Raw genomic sequence first — 25,740 nt, forward strand, 5'->3', positions numbered from 1 at the left:
GAGGATCGTTTAGATTTCAAATTCTCATCAACTTTTACCCTGGTGATTTTGGGGTCAAATATCAACCCATGACTAATTTTGATTAATATTTAACAAACCATTGTTGCTCAATTTATACTCCATACATAATATTATTTGGGAATTTCGGTCAAATTTCCCATCATACTTAACTACACACCACAAGGTATTATTTTCATCTCCCAACACATACCCCTCGCACAGCTCCATTTGTCTCTTCATCAAAGTATAAAAATTGGGTTTTTGAAAAGAAAGAGTTAGTCCTCTGCATGTAGGTGTCACAGGTTAAAAAACAACCCTCTCAGCTAAAAATTCTTTTTCATTACTTTCTCAAGCTGTTACATTGCAAAAGTTTGACAACGATTGTAATGCTAATTTAATAATAATAAATGAGAAATTCGTGAATTTCGTCTTTATTATGATTGCGTGCATGAATATTTAATAACTAATTAAGGCACTCTCTTGAACTCCCGAAAAGCCCAACTCATCCACTTTTCGATTATTATAGAAGGGTTGGGGAGCCTTGTAGCTTTCTCAAAAAAAATTTAACAGACTTAATTCTATTCAGTGTTGATGGGGGCGCTGCTGTAAGCGTGGGAGAGCCGAAAGCTTTCCTTTAGTTTGCTTTAGTTCGTTTATAAAAAAAAATGTCGTAAGTTTTAAGCCTTTTTAGGCATTGAATTTTCCTCCCTTGTCTGTTTTTGTGGGATATCGAATAAAATTTAATGCTTTTCACAGGAAAAATAAGGGTGAAAGATAGAAACTTTCTTTAGAGTGGTTAAATTCATTCAGGAGGGTGGTGTAGGTATGTATTGTATATGTTTATGTATATGTGCGGAGTTCAAATCATGCGAAAAGGGAAAAGTCTCATTCTCTGTGAAAACCCTTTTCACATTTCAAAAGTATATACCCCAATGGGGTGGGCGGGGTATATGTTGTTTTTCGAGAAAATGAGTGGAAATTTTCCCCCATCCACCCTCTGTGTGCCATTTTCCCTCAGCGGTGCTTTTTGCTCGTGTTTTTCACCCACACTCACCCCTTCCTCTCAACTATATATCGCTGACTTAACACACAAAACAATGATGGCCACGTTAATTATTCATAGTGAATCGAAATCTCAAAAACAAGGGATTTGCCGGAATTTTTAATTGCAAAGTTTAAGCACAACTTCACCTGGAGTGGTAGAATTTAAACGAATTTTACTGGATAACTCCGCATTGTATATACGAAGTTATTTAGGCCGTCTGCTGGAGAATACATTACATTAAGTAACAACAATATTATGTATTTAGTTAGATAAAATATGCTACAGAAAACGTTCTTTTCTTTTTCAATATACTTTGACCAAAAAATCATGTCCCAAAACTCTATGTTGCGCAAAAGAGAACAAATTTTCCTTGCTTCAGAATTCTTTTTTTTTCTCAAATAAGATTTATTGAACACAAAATGTTCTTACGAAAATAAAAAGATTTTCAATGGGATACGTAATGTGAAAATTTTACTTTTCAACAAATTCGATTGTGAGTTTCTCAACCCCTCCAAGAAAAAAAAAGCTGAAGATTTCTTTGTCGCACACGCCTAAAGATTCCTAAAATTGTCCTTTGTCCTTTCAATCCACCCACCATTGTAAGTCAATCACGTTCACCATTCTCATGTCCAATTGGATTATTTAATTCCACGTGAGCTTTTCTTGTCATTTTACTTGGATCCATTTGGACAAATCTCTCGGGGATGAAAACTTTTATTTGTACACGGGGACGTCCACACAAAATCTCAGGGATGGTTTTTTTTAACCAATCAACCAAACTACCCACCAAAAACTCAACTTGGTGGCGATTCACTTTAGAGAGGAGATATTTGTTGTCACATTTGGTAATCTGTCCATTTTCACTCTGTGACCACATTAGAAAACATTTTCGGTGGAAAGTGCACGTCACTCTTCTATTCTATACAGTATCTATTATTCCCACGCGATTCCATCGAATCTGTGAGGATATCAGTGGGGTGGGTTGACCAGAGAAAAGAGAGAGCTTTTGGCGACCTGTCTATATATATATATATATGGCAACAAATCACCAAGAATTATGGAACTGTGGTGACCCTCCTCCTTTTCACTTCTTTCCCTCTTTGTCACAGTTACACTCAGGAAAAATTTGATTTATTTTTTTTTATTTAATTTTAGAAATAAATTTAGAAAATTATAATAAGAAAAATATACAAAATTATGTATTTTTTGTGAGCTTTCTGCATTATGATGAGCTTTCATCAGGGGATACTTTTATGAAACAAGATCAAAGAAGGAAAAGAAGATCTCTTATTTTTAAAATAAATAAAACTCCAATCTTAATAATTAAAAAAATCTATTTATTAAAAAAAATAAATCCAAAAATAATAAAACATTTTTTTGTAGTGTAATAAGTGTTCTATTTGTAGTGTCCTCCACCTCTTTAGCTGTCCATGGGACTTTTCCAGCAGATTTTGTGAGCACTCCAAAAAACCCTCATCCTCTCATGGCATTTGAGATGGAAAACAGTGGTGTGGTGATGGGTGAAAAGCCCAAAATCAACGTCAATTTCTGCCAATTGTCAACACTTCACGAGATCACGCCACACCAGGATCTTCCCCTCCTTTTGCCATAGAAACCACCTTTTCGTATATCATTGTCCCGGGGATAAATCAAATTGACAGGTGGAAAACACATCAAGTGAATGCGATGAGAGAAGTTTCGGTTCACTGGAGAGGGTGGGGGGTATGAGACGCGCTTCTGTGAACCAGAGAAATTCAATTGAATGAAGAAGGACACAAAGATTGCAAAAAGACGAAAACTTCCCAATTAAGACAATCTCTCCTTCAATTTCTCTTTGTCTTCAGCATCACATCCCAAAATTGTATATATACTTTGTCTTTTGATATACAAAATCTCTACTTTCTCAACATTTTCGCTAAGACTCCTCCCCCAACTTTATTCAGCAGCACAGAGATTATACGGCCCACCTTCGCCGCATCGAAGGAATTCATGAGATAAGAAATAGAAATTTCTTCCAGAGAATGTTTATGGTGAAGAGAAAACTAAATAAGAACCGAGGTGATTTTATTTATAAACTGGTCCAGAGATCTCTCATCCCCCATTCTATCCAACGAATCCACCATCATACGCTCTCTCATCCACCACCACCACCCCCCAATATGCTAAACCCCTTTTTGCTTCACTCACACTTTTGTTCATTATTATGATTAACAAGAAGAACCGGCAGTTGTAATTACTAATTAAATATTCATTGGAGAGAATTTTCCAAAAAGTTTTCACCGCCCCCACCCTCCCTTGTGCACCATCCGCACGGGCAAACTCATATCGGGAGGAATGGCTCGAGAAAGAGGTATTAAAGCGAATCATTCGTGTAATAATGTCACGTCAAATTAAAATCATCTACGAGTTTGCGTCCATTTTGCCACCATGCTGGAAATATTCGCTTCTACCCATCCCATCCCCCATCCATCACGGCTAAAGCTCTCCCGGTTGATGATTCGCCAGCTCATGAAGGACCTTCCATGATGGAGTTTACCCGGCTCTGCTCATAATCATTATCCTGCAAATGAGTTTAACGATCCCTTCGCTGCTGCCTTTCGCGCTTTTGGTGCTCTTCTACCTAATTCTAACATATTTTTTTTGGAGCGTGATTTAAAAATGAGAAGAACATTGATGAAATTTTGAAAAAAAAATCTAAATAGATTTATTAACAATATATGATTGAATCTCTGACATTTTAAGTTTTTTTTAACGTATTAATTCGTGGTAATGTGAAAGAAAATATCGAAGTAAATCATTGAAATCCATGTGACCTACCCCTTTATTTGCAAATACCACCCCAGCATCGTTTTTTGAGTGATGGGGTCGGAGATGATGCGTCCAACCTTTTCATACATCGAGAGAAAGTCACACAGAACGAGTTGAGTTAATTTAGAACCCTTTTCTGTTCTAATTTCGATTAAACGCCATAAAAAATTCATCACCATTCGAGGGTAGCATCCCAAACAAGGGAAAACCTCACCCCTATATTACGGGCTTCCTCACGCTCAAATTCGCAACATTTCAAATGGACCACTCTTCAGTTCAATGGATAAGAGATTCAAAAAAATTCTTTTTACATAATTATACGAGCATAATTTTTACATAAAACTTTTTTTTATTTTTATGTATTTTGTCACATATTTAGTATTTTATTATATTCCATATCCTCTCATTTTTTTAAAGGATGAATTCTTGAAAGCCTTTACAGTTCATTAAAGGCGGTAAAATGATTTTAGTTTCAAATGCTTAAATTGAAGACTTTTCTTTTGTCAGTTTTCAGACCTATTACACCCAGATTTGTCCGTTTAGAACTGTTAGAAAATTTTCAGTGTTCATAAAAATTAGATAAAAAGTTTTTACTTAAAAAAAATCAAATGAGTTCGGTTACAAGAAGAGTTTGAGGATTTTTTTCGCAAATGATATTTATGTTTGAGAATTCACTTTACTAGATAATTTTGAAGTCATACTTCAGAAGAATTTTAAAGAAATTCCTCGGAATATTGTGATAAAAGGAGTTTATTCGCTTCTGTATGGGAAAATTAGTAACAATAATAATTAGTAAGAAACCGATATACACGTAATCTTGTAAAATATTAAAAAATATTCAGGTTAAGCAACAATTTTCATGTTTTCACTTTCAATAAGATTTAGATACTTTCCAGTTAAAAAATGAGAAGTTTCGTTAGCAATTGCTTATTAAGTATTAGTTCTTTACAATCAATTCGTCTACTCCAATTGTGAGTGAGTGATTTTTTATTTTGATAACATATACATATACGAACTCCTTTATATTTCACTTTTATAATATTTTAGAATGCATATCCTTAAGTATTCCAGTGCATAAAAAATTCTTAATTCTGTTCTTAATTTTTTAAACGAAAAATAAAAAGATTTTTTAAATTATCACAGCAATAAATTACATTATAACTCTACTTACACGCAGTTTTCATACGAGCCTGAAAAATAATATGTTCCGAGCTACAAAAAAGTAGGTAGGGGAGGACGGGGTAATTTGGCCACTTTGGCGGTTTTTGGGATATATCAAGCAAGTTTGGTAGTATGAAGAAAACCAAATAGCCCTATTTTGTAGGAAATTTTCCGGCCTACAACTTCCCCATATAACACTTTTCTCTATCTCGATGAGAAATGGGTGAATTTTCCATTTTCCTGGACCCTTAGCTTAGTGTCCAAATTACCCCGAGCACGGGTAATTTGGACACTTTGGCGCACAAATTATTAAACATGAAAATTTCTGGACAATAAAAAAAATTTATTTTTTCGATTATTTTTTTGGAAGATAGGATATTTATCTAAGATTCATTTCCAGTAATTTGCCAGATAAAAATATTTAACGGAGCCTCAAACTTTAACATTTTCTGAACCATAAACGGGCAAAGTCTAAAAAAGGCCATTTTTCAAATTATCGTAAATTTCTTTTTTTAGATAAAATTTTTTATCCTACTTTGCTTATAATCTGTAAGAAAACATTAAAAGGCACAACCACAATAAATATCTTAAATGTGCGTCGGAAAATGTGCCGGAAAAACTCAAGTGGCCAAATTACCCCACTCCAATTTTCCGGATAAAACCATTTCCACAGGAAAATCTGTTTGAGATATCGGAAAATGGATGTCACTATCGTGTTTATGATGGATCAATGACCCTTAATGGCTTAAAAGTTAATTTTTAAGTGTTAAAAATTTTTCGAAAATGACGAATTTCCAAAATGCCAAAAGCACTTGAAAATGCGAAAAAATGATTTTTCTTAAACAAAAGAAAATCCAATGATCGGATTTTCCTCAAACTTGGTACGATTGATTATCTCTATGGGGAGTATAAACTGTGGAGAAATGGATTTTCTAGCATTTACCATACTTGAGATATTCCCATTAATGACTTTGCCAAAGTGGCCAAATTACCCCGTCTTCCCCTACATAGCATACAACAGTTTATAAATTTAGCTCGAAAATGAGAAAAAAAATGGTTCACCCGCACATAAACGCGTTATTGAAAAAAAGTGAGTGGTGCGTATGAAAACAATGCAGAACAATATGCAAAAATAATTAAATGCAAACACAATTTTCAATACAACACCCGAGTGAAGAGACCCAAAAGAGTTGAAAATACTGGTAAAGAAAGAATTATATAAATTCAGGAAGAATTTTGCAGAGAATGCTTTTGTTTAAAAAAAATATCCCTTTGTGTTCCAATTGCGTTTGTTTTTCTCTGGTATATCAAGAGAATCAAGAGCTGGAATAACCATCCACCCCCCTATGGGAAATTCTCATCTAAATTCTAATTTTTATTCATTCCCCGTGAATTTATCTTTTTATCACCATTCAGCAATTCTTTTCTAAACTTTACCACTCACATCCCACAAAAATTGCATGTTTGGGGGTAGAAAAGACAGAAAAACCATCCCAGACGGTTTCACTTGGATATGGGAATAAAAGGTGCTTCTCGCTATTTACGGAAATCCAAAAACACCCACCTTTTCACCAACTCACTCCCCCGTGGCAATCACCCTCCGCCAGACCCATCGGAATGCTTTTATATGTTATGTGGCGAACCGAGTTGGACATTTTCTGGCCATCGCAGCGTAAATTTTTAAAATCGTTTGACTGGCTAGTGCCGATAGCCATTTGAGCGTCATGGCACATAAAGAGCGTCAGGTGGGTCTGGGTAGAAAATAAAATTACACCTACCACCAAAAAGGAAAGGAAAAGCCCCCTTTTTCACACAACCCGAAAAGGTGAGACAACTCTCGGAATTTTTTTTCATCAGAACTGGGCGATGAATTGTGTCTGTACACGTACTTTTAGAACAAAAACTACCTTTACTTCCATTTTCTTGAATTGAAATCGCATTTTTTCTCAGAAAAAAAAATAGAATCTTTGCTACAACTAAAAAATATTTTCTGTAATATTGTTAAATTAACATAAGTAAAAAAAATAGATCGGAATTCATTTTTTTAAGCTTCAACGGGCTTAAAAGTCCTTAAAACGTAAGAGAAAATTGTCTAAATCGGAACCATTGAAGTTTTATTAAAAGAAGGGTTTTTATATGAATGGAAAATCTATTTTCCCTTTAATATTCGTATTACATAAAAAAAGTATAAAAGGAAACCTTTAAAAAATAAATCATAAACATTCAAATCGATTTATTAAAAGTTCTTAATTAAGACATCTTCTCCAAGATTTTTAAAACCTTCTGTTTTCTTTGAGATAAAAGAAAACACTCCCCATTTTCAAACGAAAAAAATATTAAACTGTTTTAACTGCAATTTTTGAAGGCAATTTCCCTTTTAAAATTGCTTTAACAATTTGTCCAAATAGAAAAATTAAAAGTCAGTGAAAAATGCTTAATGTGATAATAAAACATGCGGGTGTTTACGTAAAGGGGATTGCGGAAGGAAAGTCCCAGGGATTAATTTCACTTGTCTTCACTCACCAATTAGGTTTTCAAATTGACAAAAGGAAGACGCGCCGTGGAGGAAAAAAAATTCCACCCTCCATTGTTCTCTAAATGAAATAAGACAGGAAAAAAGTTTTTATTTCTCTTATCCTCATTTTCTTTTTTTTTTGCTTTTCCCTAGAAAGTACTTGCGACACACGTTTCTCGGAAAAAATAGGAGCTGAAAGGAGGAAAACGTTGATTACCTCATAGAAAGGAAAAAGGGACGACTGCACGTTGGTGGGTGTGGAATTTTTAATTTTCCTTGCATTTGTGAGACAAAATTGGAGACATGCGATGCCAGAGGAGGAGTGGAAGTTAAATTGCTTGGCGGGAAAAAAGTTAATTCTTTTTAAATCCTTTGATAAGGAGATGAGTCCATGGTGGTTAATGCAGATTCTTGTTAGTGCTTTTTCTCAGTCAGGAATTTCCCTAATTTCCTTCGCGCCCTTTACTCAACGAGTCTGTCTTTTGAAAATCACGAAGAAATGGAGGAGATTACGAAAGGTGGATAGACGAAGGGAGATTCTGGGGCTGGATGTGTGGAGGATTCACCTCTTGTAAATTTTTAAATCAGTTGACAACTAAACCGCTTTTTCTCATAAATATTTCACCAAGAAATTTCGCCTTTACGGCTTTGCAATTTCCTCAGCGAAATTTTCCATATATTATTGCCGTTTCTGGTGCATTCAACTCACCACCCAGTGTTAAAAAATGTTAAACGTACTGGCGAAAGGGTTTCCTTAAATCCTGGGCTACGTTGAAAAAAAAATGGGATTGATTTTTTTATTTAAATTTTTTAACGATAAAGATTATTCCGTTTTGCTTAATCTTGTACTGGAATATATGCATATAATTATGTCAAACTAATTAATAAAACCATCCTTTAACAAAATCAATTTGATGATAAAAAATTTATTAAAAAATATGATTTTTTATAAAATAAATTTTTATTTTCCTCGACAAACAATATCATATAAAAAATATTTTTTTTTTACTTCTCTTTTTGTCTACGTGTAATTTTAATACGAGCATACCGCGAACTCATCGTAACATTGAGATTTTAGGATGAATATTCGTCTTCATCATTCGCTTACATGAGGAAAAGATGAAACGCGTGGAAATGCCTCCAAATGGCCCGCAGATGGGAAATTCTTGGGTAGAAGAGGAAGGAAAATGGGCCCATAAGGCGATCGCTGCTGGAGCAGACCCATTAAGTCACATCACGTTTCGCTCGGAAATAAAAGCAACGTCCAGTGAAACGAATTAAAACCACACACTAGCCCACCGAGGCTAGTTCTCGAGCTCCGTAATGGCCATAAGCTGAATTTCCTGTTTATCTCCGGCCCCATTTTTAGCTGTGATTCTTTCTTCAAAGAAGCACAGCTTCTGTGTACACTCAAAAATGCAAAGTCGTCAGATCGGGCTCAAACTTGGGATGAGCACGAATTATGGTCCCTACATTCCAAAAAACGTTGGCGCCAAAAATTGTTCCGGCCGGCCGGCCGGCCGGCCGGCCGTCCGTCCGTCCGGAACCTTTCGCTTAATTACAAGAGAACGGTGATAGATAGAGACTTGCGGTCAACGGCAAAGTTCATATATCGGGTGGAAGACATCCGATTATGAGGTTAAATCCAACCCCCCACCCCCGCGTCCGCCATTTTGAATAACTGTCAAATTTTGTTTTCGCTATATCTCAGCCCCTGTAATAGCTAAAAATCTGAAATTTTTATATGTTGTAGGGGCCATCAAGACCTTTCAAACGATACCTCATTTTCGAAAATCGGCCAAGCCGTTTAGCCAATATGGCCGTCACAATTTTTCATCGAAAATCGGGCATAACTCGAGAACGGCTTGGCCGATTTTGATCAACTCGGGCTCAAATGAAAGATATTAACGAGCCCTACAACTGCTCGGAACATTTCAAGTTCAAAAAATGACCGCAAGTGGCGCTAAAATCGAAAACAAAATTTTCGATGAGTTTTCGATGAATATCTCGAACATCGCTTTATAGAATTGCTTCATATTTTGATATGTTATAGTTGGCTATAATATCTTTCATCATGCCAAAAATGAAGAAAATCTATGTAGCCGTTCCGGAGATATCGCGTTTTAAAGTTAACATGTCATATCTTGAGTTGCATAAGACCAACGCCCCGCGAAGCGGGGCGTTTTATATATACATATATAAAAGTAAAGTAAAATATATATAAATGCATAGATATACACATTATATATACATATAAAAATGCAAAGATAAATATTAAATAAAAATATAGCATGGATGGAACAGTATAAAGCGAAAGAACGGTAAGTAAAACTTACAGGCTGTGATTCTTTCTTTGTCAGTGAAATGTGAAGATGGCTGAAAATTGAGGATGAGCAAATTTTGAGGAGAGACTTACTCGTGAGCCGAATCACAGCCAACGCCCGCCACGATTAAGGCTTTCTTCAAAACTGCGCGTTGGCTGTGATTCGGCTCGCGAGTAAGTCTCTCCTCAAAATTTGCTCATCCTCAATTTTCAGCCATCTTCACATTTCACTGACAAAGAAAGAATCACAGCCTGTAAGTTTTACTTACCGTTCTTTCGCTTTATACTGTTCCATCCATGCTATATTTTTATTTAATATTTATCTTTGCATTTTTATATGTATTTTTATTGCACAAAGAACAATGAAGAAATTTTCTAGAATAAAAAATATCAAACAAATAATTAATGAATATTAAATCCTACACATTTTTATAGTATATGTATGCTGTATTCTACTGTACCCCCGGAAATGTTCTCCTTGCTGGAGGAGGGATTCATGCGGTAGTACTGGAGAGGAATTACAATAATATGCTATGCAAGGGAGTGAAAAAATGTATTTTTTACAGCAAAATTTCTGGCAGAGAATTACACGCGTTTTTATAATGAATCTTTGTACATGTAATTTTGTGTGGAATGGGATGTAGGTGGAGGTCGCCCTACCGACGATGACGACGGTCCCTATCGCGGTAGTGGCCACGATTGTTGTCCCTTTCGCGGTCCTTATCAATATCCCTCTGTCGACGATTATTTTCATAGGGTTTTCTGCTTTCGTGACTTCGGTAGTGCTTGCCACGGTTCACGAGATCATTATTGGTGCGATTGTCACCGTAATAATTTCCACGGGAGGAGGCATTGAAGCCCCCCTGGAGATTCGCATTCAAGTGCTGTCCCATCTGCAGCAAACCCTGGATGTCTATTGATAAGCCAGATATTGTGGGTACATTGAGGGGCGGCGGTGGTGGTGGCACTCTCATTTGGGGCGTCATATGTCCCGGCATTGAATTTGTCATTCCCCGTGGTCCATGACTTAGGATGCTCTTGCCAGGATGATCTCGGTCCGGGGGAGCACTACCCTGCTGTGTCTTTAAAGCAATTGTGATCTCCCGACCAAATAATCGTGTTCCAGAGTACAAATTGAGAGCATACGGAATAGTAGCCTCATGTCTGTATGTCACAAATCCGAAACTGCGGGATTTGGGGATTCTCACTTCATCAATTGGACCCGCCTGAAAAATATTACTCACTTTGAGGTTATGATTTTCACTCTCTGATTTTTTCTCATTTTACCTGCAGGAATAATTCATAGAGAATTTCCTCAGTAACTTTTTCAGATAAGTTTCCACAGTAGAGCGTTCTGGACTGCTCACTGTCCATTTCTCTTTGAGAAAAAAGGAATTTTATTCCTAAACAAAAATGCAAACAACCTACTAAAACTTTTTGCTTATTGTGGTGGAAAAATTCCGATTGAAAGTCATAGGACGTGTGCTAAATAGGAATAGGCGGTCAATTTTGTTTTCCTTTTTTTATCATTTTTTCGGAGTTTTTTGAACTTTATTTCATATTTCAGGCTATCTTTGTGATATCACAACACATTTTCAAGTGAAAAAACTCAAGAAAAACTGCAAAAAATAAAAAAATAATACTTTTTCACTTAGCGCGGTTGTGTCGTCGAACAAGAAACATAAGTTTCATTCTTGTTTCGTATCTCTTCCGGAAAAATCAAAACACAAGAAAAACCCATTGAAAAAAGCTGGAAAATTTGAGAAATCACAAGGAAAATAACACAGAAATAACAACTAAAAAGGGATACGAGCATCCCTTTGATCAACGTAAGTATAAACATCCTTAAAATATTGCATAAAAATGGAAAAATCCTCATTTCCACTTCATAACCTCAATGTTTGTTGTCATTTTGTGAGTTATATAACGAGAAAACCTTAAAAATATCAATTTCTTCATCTTTTTCGCAGCAAATTTTCATGGCAAGTGCTTTTCTGCATCTCTGGCGTAAATATCGCATTGTTACAATCTTTCCAATTATCACAGCAAGCGCCATTTACGCAGATCTAGATCATACACGTAAGTGGAAGTTGCAGAAGCAGCTGGAGGCGAACAAGTAGGAAGCAGAGGAGTAGGTACAAAGATGGTTCTCAACAGTGTCTTTGGACTTACAAAGGAATACGTGTGGGCACTTTTCCCAGTGGCTGGCTACTGCATTGGGGCATTCCTGGATCACAAGGAAACCTTGCGAATGACGAGATTCCGGGATAAGTCTGCCCTGTATGGGCGACAACTTGCTCCGGGTGAGAAACCCTCCTGGCCATGAAGACACCAGAGGTAAAATATTACTCTGTAATAGTTATTTAAATGAATAAAATCAGAAATATATGTGCAAACTAATATTTTTTTAATTTTCACAATGAATTTATAATTTCATTTTTGAATTCCCGCTCAAAAAGTATTCGACGAGTTTGTCGCCGAGCTAGTCTAAGTTGTATACGCCTCTGCAAAAATTTAGAAATTTTTATTACTAAAATTATGTTTATTGCATGTAAAAGCTTCTTAATTAAATAATTTTTTGTAATTTACAATTGAATGGATTTCTTAAAAAGTCAATAAACATGAAGAGAGTAAATTAAAATACAAAGTTTCAGCATAAAAAAAATTCTTTGCATACAACATAGACTACATGTCTTAACTCCGCTCGAAAGTTTACGAAAACGAAAACGAATTGTCAATTTTGTCTTTTTTTGTTCACCGCAAAAATTAGCAAAAATAATCCCTAAAAATGGTTCAAAAAGTAGTTAATTAAGTGTATTTTGTAGTGTTCTATCCCCTGTTTATGTAACATTTGATTTTCCACTCAAATATCGAGTGTTTTGCGGTGTGCACGATAATTTCCATATAGAGTTGTTTTTCTGCGACAGAAATTTTCACCTTGATTTTTCACCCACTTAAATTACTTCAACAAGGAAAGTTTGACGCCCCCGTGAGAGTCAAAAGACCCCAAAGTTCATTTTGTGAATCTCCCGAGGGAGTTTTTTGGTAATTTGTGGGAGAAAAGGATATTGAAAAAGGAATATCCGGGATGTCGGGCCGTAAGCGACCTAACCTCAAAATTTCAATGGCAAACGAACCACCGCCACCAGTGTAAGTTTCTTTCTATCTCTATTCCGGGAGCTCTGCTGGAGATCTGGATAAATTTGTGGTTTCTTTCTAGGACTGCGCCCCATAATTTGGATAAGAGCACAACAATTACAATTGAGGACAAGACATTCATCGTGGAGGCAGATGATCTGGAGAAGCTGTGCGATCTGGGAAGAGGCGCCTATGGGATTGTTGAGAAAATGCGTCATCGGCAGACAGGCACAGTGATGGCTGTGAAGAGAATCACCGCCACGGTGAATACACAGGAACAGAAACGTCTTCTAATGGATCTGGATATCTCCATGCGATCCAGTGCATGCCCCTACACAGTTCACTTCTACGGGGCACTCTTCCGGGAGGGCGATGTGTGGATTTGTATGGAAGTTATGGACACCAGTCTAGATAAATTCTATCCGAAAGTATTCAAGAACAGCCGTGTTATGTCTGAAGATATTTTAGGAAAAGTAATTTTGGGTTGCTTTGGAAGTTCCGGAAGGATATTATTTGCTAAAATATTTCATATTTTTCTTTGTAGATCACAATAGCCGTAGTAAATGCCCTCCACTATCTCCATGCTAAGCTCAAGGTGATCCATAGAGATGTAAAACCATCGAATATTCTTATAAATCGCAAAGGAGAAGTTAAAATGTGCGATTTTGGTATTTCAGGTGAGTTCCACTAAGAAATATCTTTAAGAAAATTATTAATTGATTGAGAAAATTCTCTTGGCAGGATACTTAGTGGATTCCGTGGCAAAAACCATAGATGCCGGTTGTAAACCATACATGGCACCTGAAAGGATAGATCCCACAGGTAGGGGATAATTGAATAATTTAATTAAATTTTGGACAAGATCCTAAAATTGGTGTTTTTGTGAGCAGGAAATCCAGGACAATACGATATTCGGTCGGACGTATGGTCATTGGGTATCAGTATGATTGAGATGGCCACAGGGAAGTTTCCCTACTCTACATGGGGATCACCGTTTGAGCAACTAAAGCAGGTGGTGACGGATGATCCACCACGTGTGGAACCGGGAAAATTCTCGCCGGAATTCACGAATTTCATCAGTGTATGCCTCCAAAAGGTCTACACCGACCGTCCAAACTATGAGCAATTGCTACAGCATCCTTTCCTCAAGGAGCACAGCTCCAAAGAAACAGATGTGGCAACTTTTGTTGAGGAGATTCTCAATTTGCCAAATTGAGAGATTTGTATGTGCTCACAGTTAGACGAGTCTAAAGGACGACACAGAATGAGTATATTACTTAAGAAGAGCTAAAAAAAAAGTCACAAGAAGAGAGCAATACACGTTAGGAGAGAAAAGATGCTGTAGAAAGCAGCAAGAAAAAAAAGAAGACGATTTACTAACTTCCCAATCCCCCCTTTTCTTTTGTTTTGTAACGATTTAGCCACGAATGAGAACGATTTACTAATGAGCAATTATTTTGATAAGGATCTTATAGTGAGATTGAGAAAAAAATACTACATATACATAATATACATAATTTCTCCAAGAGATATAATGTTAAAAAAAAACAAGAGAAGAAAAAATCTAATGTAGATTAAAAAAAATGCTGCATTTTGCGCGAGAATTCGAGATGAAAATTGCCAAGCAATCTTATTTGGGATTAATTTAAATGAAAATCCTCAAAACATCACGCGAAAGAAAAGTGCTGCCATTTCGAACGAAGAAAGGAAACTCATGTGAGTGAAATAATATTGTTTTTACAGAGCAATGCCATTGGCATTTTGGAAGGAAAGTGCAAAATACAAAAAAGATTTAGGAACATGTCGAAATAAAATCTTTAAAATGCAAAATAAAAATTCTTTTTTTTTTCTTGATAAATTCTTTCCCCCTTGTAGAGCCGGGAGGAAAATAAAAAAATCAATCAAAAGCTCAAGATTTAATTTATTATTTAGACATAGCTTTGACTTGTGAAAAAGCATTAGGAGATTATCCTTATTTTTAGGGATAAAAAAAGCACCACGAAGGAAAGGGAGGAATAGAAGAAAAATAATTTGCTGCAAATGCATTGTTTTTTGGCATAGAAAAACGCAGCATTTGTGCAGAGACAAACAATGGGCGTGATTCGCGTGAGCACAGAGAAAACCCAATTTTCATTTTTATCCCGCCATTTCTGCCTGCCTCTACGAGTGTGAGTGAATTTTCATCAACGGGAAATGAAAATTCATTTGTCCATTCATCAACAATGACTCAGGGTGGGGTGGAAAAGCATTGCAGAGGGGAGGTGGAGAAGAGGCATTGAGGATGAATTTTCTATACATTTGCGCTCTCCTTTTGTCCCGCTATTCATTGGGAGAGTGAGGTGCAAAAAAAAGAGAAACTGCAAAATATTAAAATGATATGACTTTATAGAAAGAGAGAAAGTTATTTCAATAATTCCTTATTGTCTAATACTTCCCTATATGGCGATGGATTGTATATGTATTTTCCACTCCAAAAGATTTTCGTGTAAATTAAAATTCATCCATGGGTCAGACGAGGGTGGAACGGTTAGGGAGTTTGAGGTTTGGAAATGGAGTCCTTTTATCCAATTTACACAAGACAAACGGATCAGCATTAACCCTGTCTTTTGGGGGGTGCTTTCATGATGCCTCCTATCCTATATTTTGCCTCATCTATATACAGAATGTGAGTCAAAGAGGCGCCTTAACGAAAGCTCCCTGAAGATCTAAATATTGCAGAAAAATTTAATTAGACAGGTTCATAAATTTATGAATTTTTAGGTGAAGGAAATTATGTATTCAACGACAAAAATTTTTGTTTAAAAATGCAATTAATGACGTCATTATTGTGTTTTGTCTCTTCAAATCCTTTAAATTAATAATGTATTAAGCATAAGAAAACCTTGTCAACGTGTAGCCGATGAACATCCATAAAAAATGGTTTATTTATTTATTTACTCCACTTAGGACATTTTATACATATAAAAAGATAAAATAGAAAATTATGACGTCAGTGTTTGAATTTTAGGTCAATTTTTGGTTCTTTTTTTTATTATTTTAAAGGTAATTTTTTCTTTTATTCTAATTGTGAAGATTTTTTGGGGATTTTTGACTATTTTTTTTTTAATTTTTTGAATTAAGAATTTTCCCATAAGATACAGAAACGAATAAATGCCTTTCTTAAGCTCATAGATTACCGCGCCCTCCCACACCTCATAGATTACATTCAGAATTTCACAACCAATACCTATACAGAAAAAAATTATTATAATTTTTTAATCAATTCAATATTACTTTTTAGCTATGATTCTTTCGAAAAAAAGAATAGCACAGAGGTTCTGTTTTTATTAAAATCAAAGCGTCGTCGGAAAATTCACAAAATAAGAAGAAATAAAACAAGAACTGAATTTTCATACAAAGAGCCGTCTCGGCTCACATGCTTTACATAATTGAGAAGCATTCTTTGTGGGAAAAGTTTAGTTGGAAAACTGACCACACTGTAGACAACTCATAGCTATCCATTCCACCACATCCTTCGTGGCCCAACATTCCAAGGATCCTCCTTTGGCACACCACCACTGACCATTTGTGGGTGGTTGAGGAAGGGCTGTAGTGAAAAGCGACACACACACACCCTCGAAATGCGTGAATTGGATGAAAAGTGTTTGAAAATTTCATCAAGCACAGTGAAAGGGTTGAATGGGTGGATATTTTAATTATTTTAATGAAGTAATTAAGGTGGCTTTATGGGAGGGAACCTAATTATCATGCCATGAACATCATATTTCCCATTCAAGAGAGGTCCTCGCTTTTGTGCATCATTCCTGTTTTTTTTGTATATAGGATATGGTCAGTGCTGGAAACATGTTGTGTTATGCTGGTTTGCGGGACGGAAGGGATAAAGGGTGTAGGAGGGGTGGAGTGAAAATTCAATAGAGCTAATTCAAAATCCATCGCACATTATATTCAGTCAATGTGAGTGGGAATTGTATTAAAAAGGATTGCTTGCATGGGGATTCCCAAATCAAAAATCAACCCATTACTCATTGCATCATTTGATTTGATGGATTCAATTTGATTTTATATGTACACCACGCTGAATTCTCTCCATTGAATTCCAAATCTTTGATCTCTTTCAAGTGCGCTCTCGGGCTATGTTGTCCCTCCATGCACCTCCCCCACATAGTAAATATATTGAATTTTCGATGGATGAGTTTATACATGTTTAATAATATATAATACATACCAAAGTAATATCAATTAAATATATAGAGTTTATAGAGTACAAAATTCAAACATACAAAACTTTGGAAAAGTTTTATTTCATTGAACTTTATAGTAAATTTTCTTTGCCACAAAAGGATCAATCGAAATTAGACTGTGAAATGTGCAATGCTCAAAGAAAAGTTTTAACTTCTCTCTGTTAGCCCTAAGGCAGGTATCAATTTACTTACGAAAATTTCTTTTTCCCCTTTTTTGTATTTTTAGGTACTTTTTCAAATGAATAAAATTTCTCTTTTTTTTCTGCAACAATGAATTAAACAAACGAAACGAATATACATTTTCAGGATTAAAGGCATAGAAGTGCAAAAATTCGCGCCAAAAATCTCACACAAAAATGAGATGACAAACGGTATGACGATGGAAGGAAAAATGTGAGAAAATCCAATATGTTAAGAATGAAAAAATGCACTTTTCTTTCCATTGTTTATGGTATTGTGCATATTTGGTGTCGCAAAGATCCACCAGAGCATGCATTTTCCTCGCATTTTCCTTATCATGCATCGCCTAGCTCGAAAAATGTACTACAAGGGTGAAAAGAATTAAAATGAGGTGAGCGATTTTGAGGGAAATCGGGGAATTTTTTAGAATAATTTTAAAAAATAATTTGAATAAATCCGAGGTAACAGTTGATCTTATAAATTGATAGAAACTCTGAGGAGCAAATTATTAAAAGCAAGAACTTATAATATTTATTGACGATAAACACGATAAAAAATATATTAGTATATTTTTATATATTTTTTGTTTTCAAATTGATTCAAAAATCTTTCATAAAAGTCCTTGAGGCTCCTTTTTGGACCCTTTTTGGATTTATCACAAATGCTTCTAAATGTTTCATCCAGCTAATAACAATGATTTTTCTTAAATATTCTGTCCTGAGTTTTGTCGGTTTTGTATTGGGCTAAATAGTTTCCTTAAATTCATCCTGTTTAGGAGTCAAAAAATCTTTTATCCCAATAAAAGGATTTCCCGCATAGGGTGATGCACCCTTCGTGCAAAGAAAAAAAAAATATGTGCAACAATGGAGAGGGATCAATTAGGAGAAATGCGTCGTATATATAGTTTCACGGGGGTGAGAATGTAATTAATTTCATGTTTTACCAGCAATTATTTCCATCTGCAGTTCGTCCTTTCTCAATGGCACAAAACCATGGAGAAAAGAAAAATGCAGCACGGTCGCTATTTTTTTCCAAGACCATTGTGTCTGCAATTTTTTTCTCTCTGTGCTGAAAATCATAATGAATTGGATTCACATTGGTGCAAAACAGACGACACTCCCTCCCCCTAAACTGGTGCCATTCGGAGGAGGATTCATCGTGAATGAGGAGAGGATGGTTGGGCTAAATGATTGCTGGTGTCAGAGTTGAAGAGCACCAATTTTTTTTTATATAATTTAGTCTTTGCATTGAAATGTAGAGAAAAATTCTGAATAGGACAGCTTCTTGAAAAATTTCTTTTCGTCAGCTTTTTTTTTTCAAAAATATTGTTGATCGTACAAAAAGCTAATCAATTTTGAGACTTTTTATAATTACAAGATGGCTCGAAAAATAGGACATTATTATTCTAGCTAAAATTTTGATAGGATTGAGATATATTAATATTTATTACATCATTAGATACATAAGGCCAAATAGTTTTATATCCTGTTTTTAATTTAGTCGTTATTTAAAATTTCAAATTAATGTGAAAAATCTAGAAAAATCATGTAATATTCAGAATTCCATGCTAGAAAAATTAAATTTTCTATTTTTCTGGCTACCCTGTAGAAAGGTATAAGCATCTCTAGATAGCTTAAGATAATCCCACCGATTAAAATAAATCTCTCAATTAGAACTCTCGAATCTGTACTAAACTCAACTCTACTTGCCGCAGATTGAATTCATTTCTGTAGAGAGGTTTAAATGAGGTTTTCCTGAGGGACGAGCGGACGCTGTGTGCCACCCACCCACCGCCTGGTGATTCCTCGGTGAGTTAAATAATTGCGGCACATGCAAGAAAACCGATCAGCGATGTTTTTTTAATCAATTTGTCAATGATGGTGCCCGAACAATGGTGCCAATTGTTCTGGACGAGCTGAAAAGATTGAATTAAATGGGTGGAGAGAGGAAAATCCACCGGGAAGCTTTTTCCACTCACTTTGAGTCCTAATTACAATATAAAACCAATGCGTGTATGAAATTGTCGTCACACAGCAACATGAAATATGAATTTAAAATAATAATTCCGTGGTGGAAAAGAAAATTCAGAAAATCGCATATGGAAATTCAAATGAGAGTGACAACAGCACAAAAACAGCAACGATATTAATTTTCAGTACTCAAAGAACTCATCACATCCTTCAGGGAGCAGCCACCACCACCACATGTGATGGAAGAAGATATTAAAATTTACAGCAAAAGCATTCCTCATACTGCTAAAATTTTGATCGGAGTTTTGGGTGTGGAAAATTTCATGCCATCGCAGAGGCAGGAAAATGATAGACTTGCTCGTTTTTCCCATTGTGTGTACGAAAAGTTATCCAATCAGAAATGTTGTTCGACTGTTTATTGCAAACAATTTTCATTAATTCTTCATCTTATACATGCAAATTTATGAGCATCACACCGCATGGACAATAAATTGCAAACAAATGAATTAAAATTAAACAAATTATATTTTAACAGATATTATTTTAAAAAAATTAATTCACTTAATTAATCCAAAAGTTCAAAATTTAATTATGCTTCCAAACACAATTGTCTCAAGATTTTTCCCTATAAATGTTATACCTACATGGACATTTTATGCGCAATGCAGCCTAATTTACAAACCCTTCACTGTTGGCACAATACAATTTTCGCTGTTGTTGAAACTCCCCCAAGCCACCCATCATAATTTCGTGGAGAATCCTCATTGTTGCTCGTCATTCCTCTTTGAAATCATCCCACCCTCCCACTCCTTCTGGGAAATTACATTTTGTTTTTCACGTGGATACAGAGGCAGCAGACGGCAGGAAGAATTACAAAAGAGAGAAAATAATATGAAATGATTTTTAAATGAAAATGTAAAATTGTTTCTTGTACCTAGATTATCTTTGTAGCGATGCTCTACATCTAGATTCTTGTACGACAGCTTTAGTCTACAGCTATAGTAATTGATTTAATTTTTCGCCCTGGAGAGTAATTTACGTTACGCTGCTAGTCATGATTTTCCTTTATAAACTATAAATTCTTTCATTTTAGCCCATAATTTTGTTACTTCTGATTATGATCCAATCTGTGTAGATAATGAAAGTGTTATAGAATTTCTGGCGTTTGAATCACCCTAAAAGATCAAACAATTCTGATATTCTTCTAAAATCAAAAGAAAAAATATTTTAGCGCTAAAAATTAAAGGAAAAATATAAAATTTTGATTTTCAGACTATATAAAAAATCAAACGTATGGAAAAGAATCGTCAAATGTTAAAAAAAAATAGATAATAAACGTTAAGAAAGAAATGTCAAACAAAACAAAAAACGTTAAACGTTAGAAAAGAGTCGTCAAAAGTTTAGATTTTCCTTTAGAAAAAAGTAAATTAACAGCAATTTGAAAATCAATTGACAAAATCTGAAATTCCTAACTTTTTCGCATTTATTAAACACAAAAAAATTATTTTATGATTTATATAATTTCGTTTTTTTTTTAATCTAATCCACGACAACGACATCTTTTTTTTTCAAAGTTTTCAAATGAATTTAACGTAAATTTTCATTTACTGTAAAAAAATACTGAACTGATTTTAATGAAAATTTGTGAAATTCATCTTTGATGAATAATGAAAATTTAGAAAATAGTTCTGTTCTAATCGGATCGATTTTCTTTGAGCTATTATGAGTATTAATGAAAGAACCTTTCTTCAAGATATCTCAGAAATCTAAAGTGTGTCCAACAAACGAGTCACAATTTATCGTAAATAAATCCGGGTTTATCTGCATCACATTCAAATCCCATTGCCATTCTTTCTCAGGAGTGATAAAAGGATATAGAAAAGTGTACAAGAAATCAAACAGCCTGGAGCACGCTTTTCTTCTATATGGGGAAGGAGGGAACTTTACTTCCTCTCCATTGCATCCCCCCAATGTCACTCTGGGGCGAGGAAAAACAGGGAAATGCCGCTGGAGGGTGGAAACGGCATAGAGATGATTTTTAAACTAATGCACAATTTTGGGCCTTTACAGAATGTTCCTCATTTTTTTCCTTTTGATGTTTTCCGCGCGCGCGGGAGGAGCGACAAAAAACGTGGTGAGCAGTACGCGTAAATGAAAATTTTTTGATGAATTGACAATCACAAAGGGAAAATATCATCAAGCTGATGATCAGAGAATGCAAGAGAATTCACTTTTTTCTCTATATTGTTGTCACAACATTTTCCTCGTTTTTTTTTTCTTTCTCATGCAGAAAATTAAAACAAAAAGACTGAATTGAAAAAAAAAGTTTCCAAGCTGAAAGAAAAGAAAAGAGAGAAAAAAGCTTTAGTGTAGGAAGAAAAGGAAAAAGGGTTTTTTTTATTCTATTTAACTTGGAAAGTTTGATAGAGTCTATTTTTTAATTAAACTTTTATGTATTAATTTTGAATTATTTCAATAGAATTTTATGTATATATGTACCTGGGAAAGTATATTTTTAGCTTCTTTTCGTATAAAAGGATTTTTATGCATTCTTTTAGAAGGACATGTATTAGAGGGATTAGTGATTGTAACACCCTCACTTTGATATGAAATTCCCCGAAATTCCCATTCATTTAATTCTTGTTGTTGGAGCCCAGAACAATTCTCTGCCCAAAATTTTTGTAGTTCCTCTCAAAAGGATTTGTCAATGGTTCTGGTGCTGAAATAAGAGTAATGGAGCCACATTGTTTCTCGGGGATTTCATTTATAAAATCAACTGTGTTAGATTTACCACATGCTGTCTCATTTACCCCATCCCCCATATGTACATGTACTCCCCTGCATGTCCTCCATATAGAAATTCTTTTGCCGGGGGGTAACGCAACGAGGGAAATTCATGCATTTTCCCTCCGATTGGCCAACAGCGCTCCGCCCTTTTGTGCATTTTCACGCAGGCGCTCCGTAACAGGGGGTGACTTCAAAGACTACATTCTATACAAATTATTTAAGGAAATTACCTGCATTTTCCCGCCAAAATGGCAAAGAAACTAATTTGATTTTAATTTTGTTAGAAGACTCACTAAAATTTATCTTTATTTAAAATTTAGTGGAAGACTTTTCATAGCGTTCTACAATGGAAAATGCATCTTCTCGATAAATCCCTCTTTCCAATGCGGCAATGAACAAAAGAGGGTTGATTTTATTCATTTTCCCCCCACAATGGAGGGGATAAATTATGTGAAGGGTGCAGTATTGTTCGCATCGTTCGAAACGCAAATCAGTTGCAGTTCAGTTCTCAGTTAGGAAGGACTAAAAATCCTGCCGAGAGGATTTTACAGAGAGAACACCATGGCAGGACCTTTTCTATCTCCACTACCAAACGACCTTCTTACAGAGTATATGTTTGGACGTCGAAGGCAACGTCGCAATCGTACCACATTCACACCACAGCAATTGCAGGAGCTTGAGACTCTCTTCCAGAAGACACACTACCCGGATGTCTTTCTCCGTGAGGAAGTAGCTCTCAGGATTAGTCTCAGCGAAGCTAGAGTACAGGTCAGTAAAGGAATGTGAATGGTCAAACGTGGAGCATTATTCAATGGGAATCATGTGAATGAAAAGACATATGTGTATGGAAGTTTCGGTCAATGAAAGTTCATAGAGAATGTGCCTATATAATAGAGTTGAAAAATATAAATAGTTTTTAGACCAGCAGTGATTTAAAACAAAAAGTGAAGCTCTCTGGAAAAGTTTATTAAGCTCTAAAGTGAAAAACTAGGATAAACCAAGTTTTATAAACGATTTTTATGCTTTTGGTGCTGATTTTATCTACAAATTAATTAGAATTTCTTCTAGTACATTATACCAATATCAATCGAAGGTCTAAAAAAGTTTTTCCGTAAATTTTTATGATAGAAATGCTAGGCAAATAAATTAAAGTTAGAAAATGAATATGCTATAAAGAAAAATTGGCTGTTTTAAGATTATTTTTAAAGTTTTCAAACAATTTTTTTTTAATTTTTAGCAGAATTCAGAAAAATCTTTTCTTTGTGATTATTATAGAGAAAAGTAATAAACTGATTTTTTTTAGATTTTTTATACTCAAAAAAATAAGTCTAAAAATTAAGTTCATTTAATCCTTTTCATTCGAGATAAAAATGAAAGTTTTAAAAATAGTTAAATTACCAAATTAAAATTTTTTGGAAAAATTCGTAATCGACTTAAAAGTTACATGAAAAAAATATTTAATGAAAATTGTATACTCATTCCAAGAGTTGTGATACTTCAAAAGTAAATTTAAAAAAAAATTTTGACTTCTTTAATTTTTTTTGTTATTTAATTTTTGTAATTTTTGCATGATTATCAATAAATAATATTTAAAATTCATCTATAAAAGTATTTCTCTTCTGAACTTTTCAACTCTGATGTCGATTGACTCCAGAGAGAGAAATTAACCGATCTTGTGGGTATTTTGACCCTCCAATGTATTTAATCTCTATATAGCACAACATACAAACATAAAGTCAATTCATCTCACGTTTTATATTTGGGGTTAAACGTTTGTATCTTTCTCTGTGAAGGTGTGGTTCCAAAATCGCCGAGCAAAGTGGAGAAAACAGGCACGTTTACAGCTCCTCCAGGATGCTTGGCGAATGCGATGTCTCAGTTTGGGCACACCTCCAATGATGATCGGTATGTCATTCAACTTTTAATTTTTATTTTAAATTAATCCGCTTAAATGTGAATGACGTGATGCTTTCCTCAGGACGCCCACCACCTGGAGTTGAGCCCACAGTCCATGGGAATCCAGCAGTTCCTGTGGCCTCTAGTCTCCCGGGACCAGTTAATGAGAAACCCCTTTTGACATCACCAAATCCACCACCACCTCCACCCACGAATGGGGTGAATGATCCTGGATTCACACTCATGCATCCCGCCTTCCAACCACCCACTACCAAGTCTTCCTCGCACATCCCATCGGATATTCCTGCAGCACGATCATCTCCTGCAAACTACTCTCCGCAGCATAGCGGTGAGAAACCAGAAGAAGTCTTCAACAACAACAACAACCCATCCTTTCCCCAACCACCACCGGAAAATTCAGAATCAGACGGATCCTCTGACTCGGAGGAGATTGATTTAACTTCCAACGGTTGTATTGATTACTCGAGAAAATAATTATGTTACAAGTGTAGCAATTTTGAGATACCTACCTATATATATAATTCAAATATATAATTTTAGTTCGGTTTGAGGGGTTTGAGAGTTCTTTTGGCGGCATAAAACGAGTTAGACTTGAGTATATATAAATGATTTACAAGCAAATAAAAGGTGGTGACTCAGTGAGAATATAAGTTGATTATATTTATTGATTTCTTGCATGAAAATGAAATGTCTCAATAAATCTAATGAGTGAATTTTATGGCATTATTCATGAAATGTTCTTTTTAGGTTTTATGATTGAAAATTTAAATATTTATATTCTTTTTTTCTGTGTATTGAAACTTTCCTTAAGTAAATTCAAGAGATTGCAACAAATATTTGTTCTTCCAATTAACTGTTCAAGCGAAAAAAAAGTCATGATCAACAAAAATATTCTCATGCTCTGCATTTCTTTTCCCATGCATTGATATTATTCCAAGAAGAAAGCTCTCACAAAAAAAAAAAACAAGAAAGAGAATTTAAGAAGTTCATTATCTTGAGATTATCTATTAAAATTCCACACAATTTCTGCGCAACGGAAATCTATTTGCAAAATTAATAAAATGAAGTTTGTTCACTCAATTCATCAAAATTTTCGTACACAGAGAGGTTGATGAACCACCTCGTCGACCCATCCGACTAATTTAATAAAATCTTGTATGTTGCATTTGACGGTGTCTCCCCGTGAGACACCCAGACTTAGACTCTTCGTCGATTATCTTGTCAATCAATGGTGGTTTTTTTTGTGCAAAAACCACGCGGTTATTTGTTTAGCGGAACCAAGCGACATTGTATGGGAGCAAGAGCAATTTGTAGCTCTCACAGGGCTCATTTGCATATCGCATAAGCAATTGAAGAGGTCGCAGAAAATTGTCTTTGCCCGAGCACTCCTATTCGATTGGAGAGGTAAAATCAGCGTGGCAGAGACATTGTTTTTCAATAAGACAGACATTGAAATAAAACAACGTGGTTTTGCCCAATAAATGCTTCATCATTCGCAAAAGCACACGCGTTTACTCTATGGCTATCAGAGTTGAATATTTCATAGATTTGGTTGTTTTCTAGATAGAATTTCATGGGATTAACAAGAAAAATGTGAGTCCGTTTGAGCGTTTGAGCGCCAAAATTGTCTCCGTCTTTTACAAAATGGCTGCATT

At 35.1% G+C, this 25,740-nt stretch overlaps 5 protein-coding genes across 5 annotated transcripts in view; 4 read left to right on the forward strand and 1 right to left on the reverse strand.

Annotated features, from left to right (window-relative positions):
• LOC129790211 (serine/threonine-protein phosphatase PP2A 65 kDa regulatory subunit) overlaps positions 1–25,740 on the forward strand; it is a 620,353-nt gene that overhangs the window by 274,986 nt on the left and 319,627 nt on the right. The gene's annotated exons all lie outside the window — the stretch shown is intronic.
• On the reverse strand, positions 10,382–11,441 carry LOC129790383 (RNA-binding protein 7). Its single transcript, XM_055827866.1, has 2 exons — positions 11,140–11,441; positions 10,382–11,078 (listed from the first exon to the last, which is right to left on the reverse strand). The coding sequence occupies exons 1-2, from the start codon at positions 11,224–11,226 to the stop codon at positions 10,509–10,511; spliced, it is 657 nt and encodes a 218-aa protein (XP_055683841.1). The 5' UTR covers positions 11,227–11,441; the 3' UTR covers positions 10,382–10,508.
• Positions 11,534–12,242, forward strand: LOC129790422 (NADH dehydrogenase [ubiquinone] 1 beta subcomplex subunit 1). The gene is made up of 2 exons (XM_055827910.1): positions 11,534–11,681; positions 11,823–12,242. The coding sequence occupies exon 2, from the start codon at positions 11,996–11,998 to the stop codon at positions 12,176–12,178; it is 183 nt and encodes a 60-aa protein (XP_055683885.1). The 5' UTR covers positions 11,534–11,681; positions 11,823–11,995; the 3' UTR covers positions 12,179–12,242.
• LOC129790328 (dual specificity mitogen-activated protein kinase kinase 3) lies at positions 12,342–14,826 on the forward strand. The gene is made up of 5 exons (XM_055827799.1): positions 12,342–13,002; positions 13,073–13,463; positions 13,535–13,667; positions 13,732–13,812; positions 13,881–14,826. The coding sequence occupies exons 1-5, from the start codon at positions 12,941–12,943 to the stop codon at positions 14,204–14,206; spliced, it is 993 nt and encodes a 330-aa protein (XP_055683774.1). The 5' UTR covers positions 12,342–12,940; the 3' UTR covers positions 14,207–14,826.
• On the forward strand, positions 22,697–24,559 carry LOC129791262 (retinal homeobox protein Rx). The gene is made up of 3 exons (XM_055829331.1): positions 22,697–22,936; positions 23,962–24,073; positions 24,147–24,559. The coding sequence occupies exons 1-3, from the start codon at positions 22,730–22,732 to the stop codon at positions 24,557–24,559; spliced, it is 732 nt and encodes a 243-aa protein (XP_055685306.1). The 5' UTR covers positions 22,697–22,729.

This window comes from Lutzomyia longipalpis, chromosome 2, assembly GCF_024334085.1.
Source record: "Lutzomyia longipalpis isolate SR_M1_2022 chromosome 2, ASM2433408v1".
Classification (NCBI taxonomy): Eukaryota; Metazoa; Arthropoda; class Insecta; order Diptera; family Psychodidae; genus Lutzomyia; species Lutzomyia longipalpis.

What these genes read in the sequence shown, in the direction of transcription:
- LOC129790383 (XM_055827866.1), bottom strand. Translation starts at nt 11,226, where the DNA reads ATGGACAGTGAGCAGTCCAGAACGCTCTACTGTGGAAACTTATCTGAA. An exon ending in TCTATGAATTATTCCTGCAG is followed by an intron (nt 11,079 to 11,139) that starts GTAAAATGAGAA and finishes AATATTTTTCAG; the next exon opens with GCGGGTCCAATTGATGAAGT.
- LOC129790422 (XM_055827910.1), top strand. Translation starts at nt 11,996, where the DNA reads ATGGTTCTCAACAGTGTCTTTGGACTTACAAAGGAATACGTGTGGGCA.
- LOC129790328 (XM_055827799.1), top strand. Translation starts at nt 12,941, where the DNA reads ATGTCGGGCCGTAAGCGACCTAACCTCAAAATTTCAATGGCAAACGAA. An exon ending in AACGAACCACCGCCACCAGT is followed by an intron (nt 13,003 to 13,072) that starts GTAAGTTTCTTT and finishes GTTTCTTTCTAG; the next exon opens with GACTGCGCCCCATAATTTGG. An exon ending in GTGCGATTTTGGTATTTCAG is followed by an intron (nt 13,668 to 13,731) that starts GTGAGTTCCACT and finishes TTCTCTTGGCAG; the next exon opens with GATACTTAGTGGATTCCGTG.
- LOC129791262 (XM_055829331.1), top strand. Translation starts at nt 22,730, where the DNA reads ATGGCAGGACCTTTTCTATCTCCACTACCAAACGACCTTCTTACAGAG. An exon ending in TCAGCGAAGCTAGAGTACAG is followed by an intron (nt 22,937 to 23,961) that starts GTCAGTAAAGGA and finishes TTCTCTGTGAAG; the next exon opens with GTGTGGTTCCAAAATCGCCG. An exon ending in CACACCTCCAATGATGATCG is followed by an intron (nt 24,074 to 24,146) that starts GTATGTCATTCA and finishes TGCTTTCCTCAG; the next exon opens with GACGCCCACCACCTGGAGTT.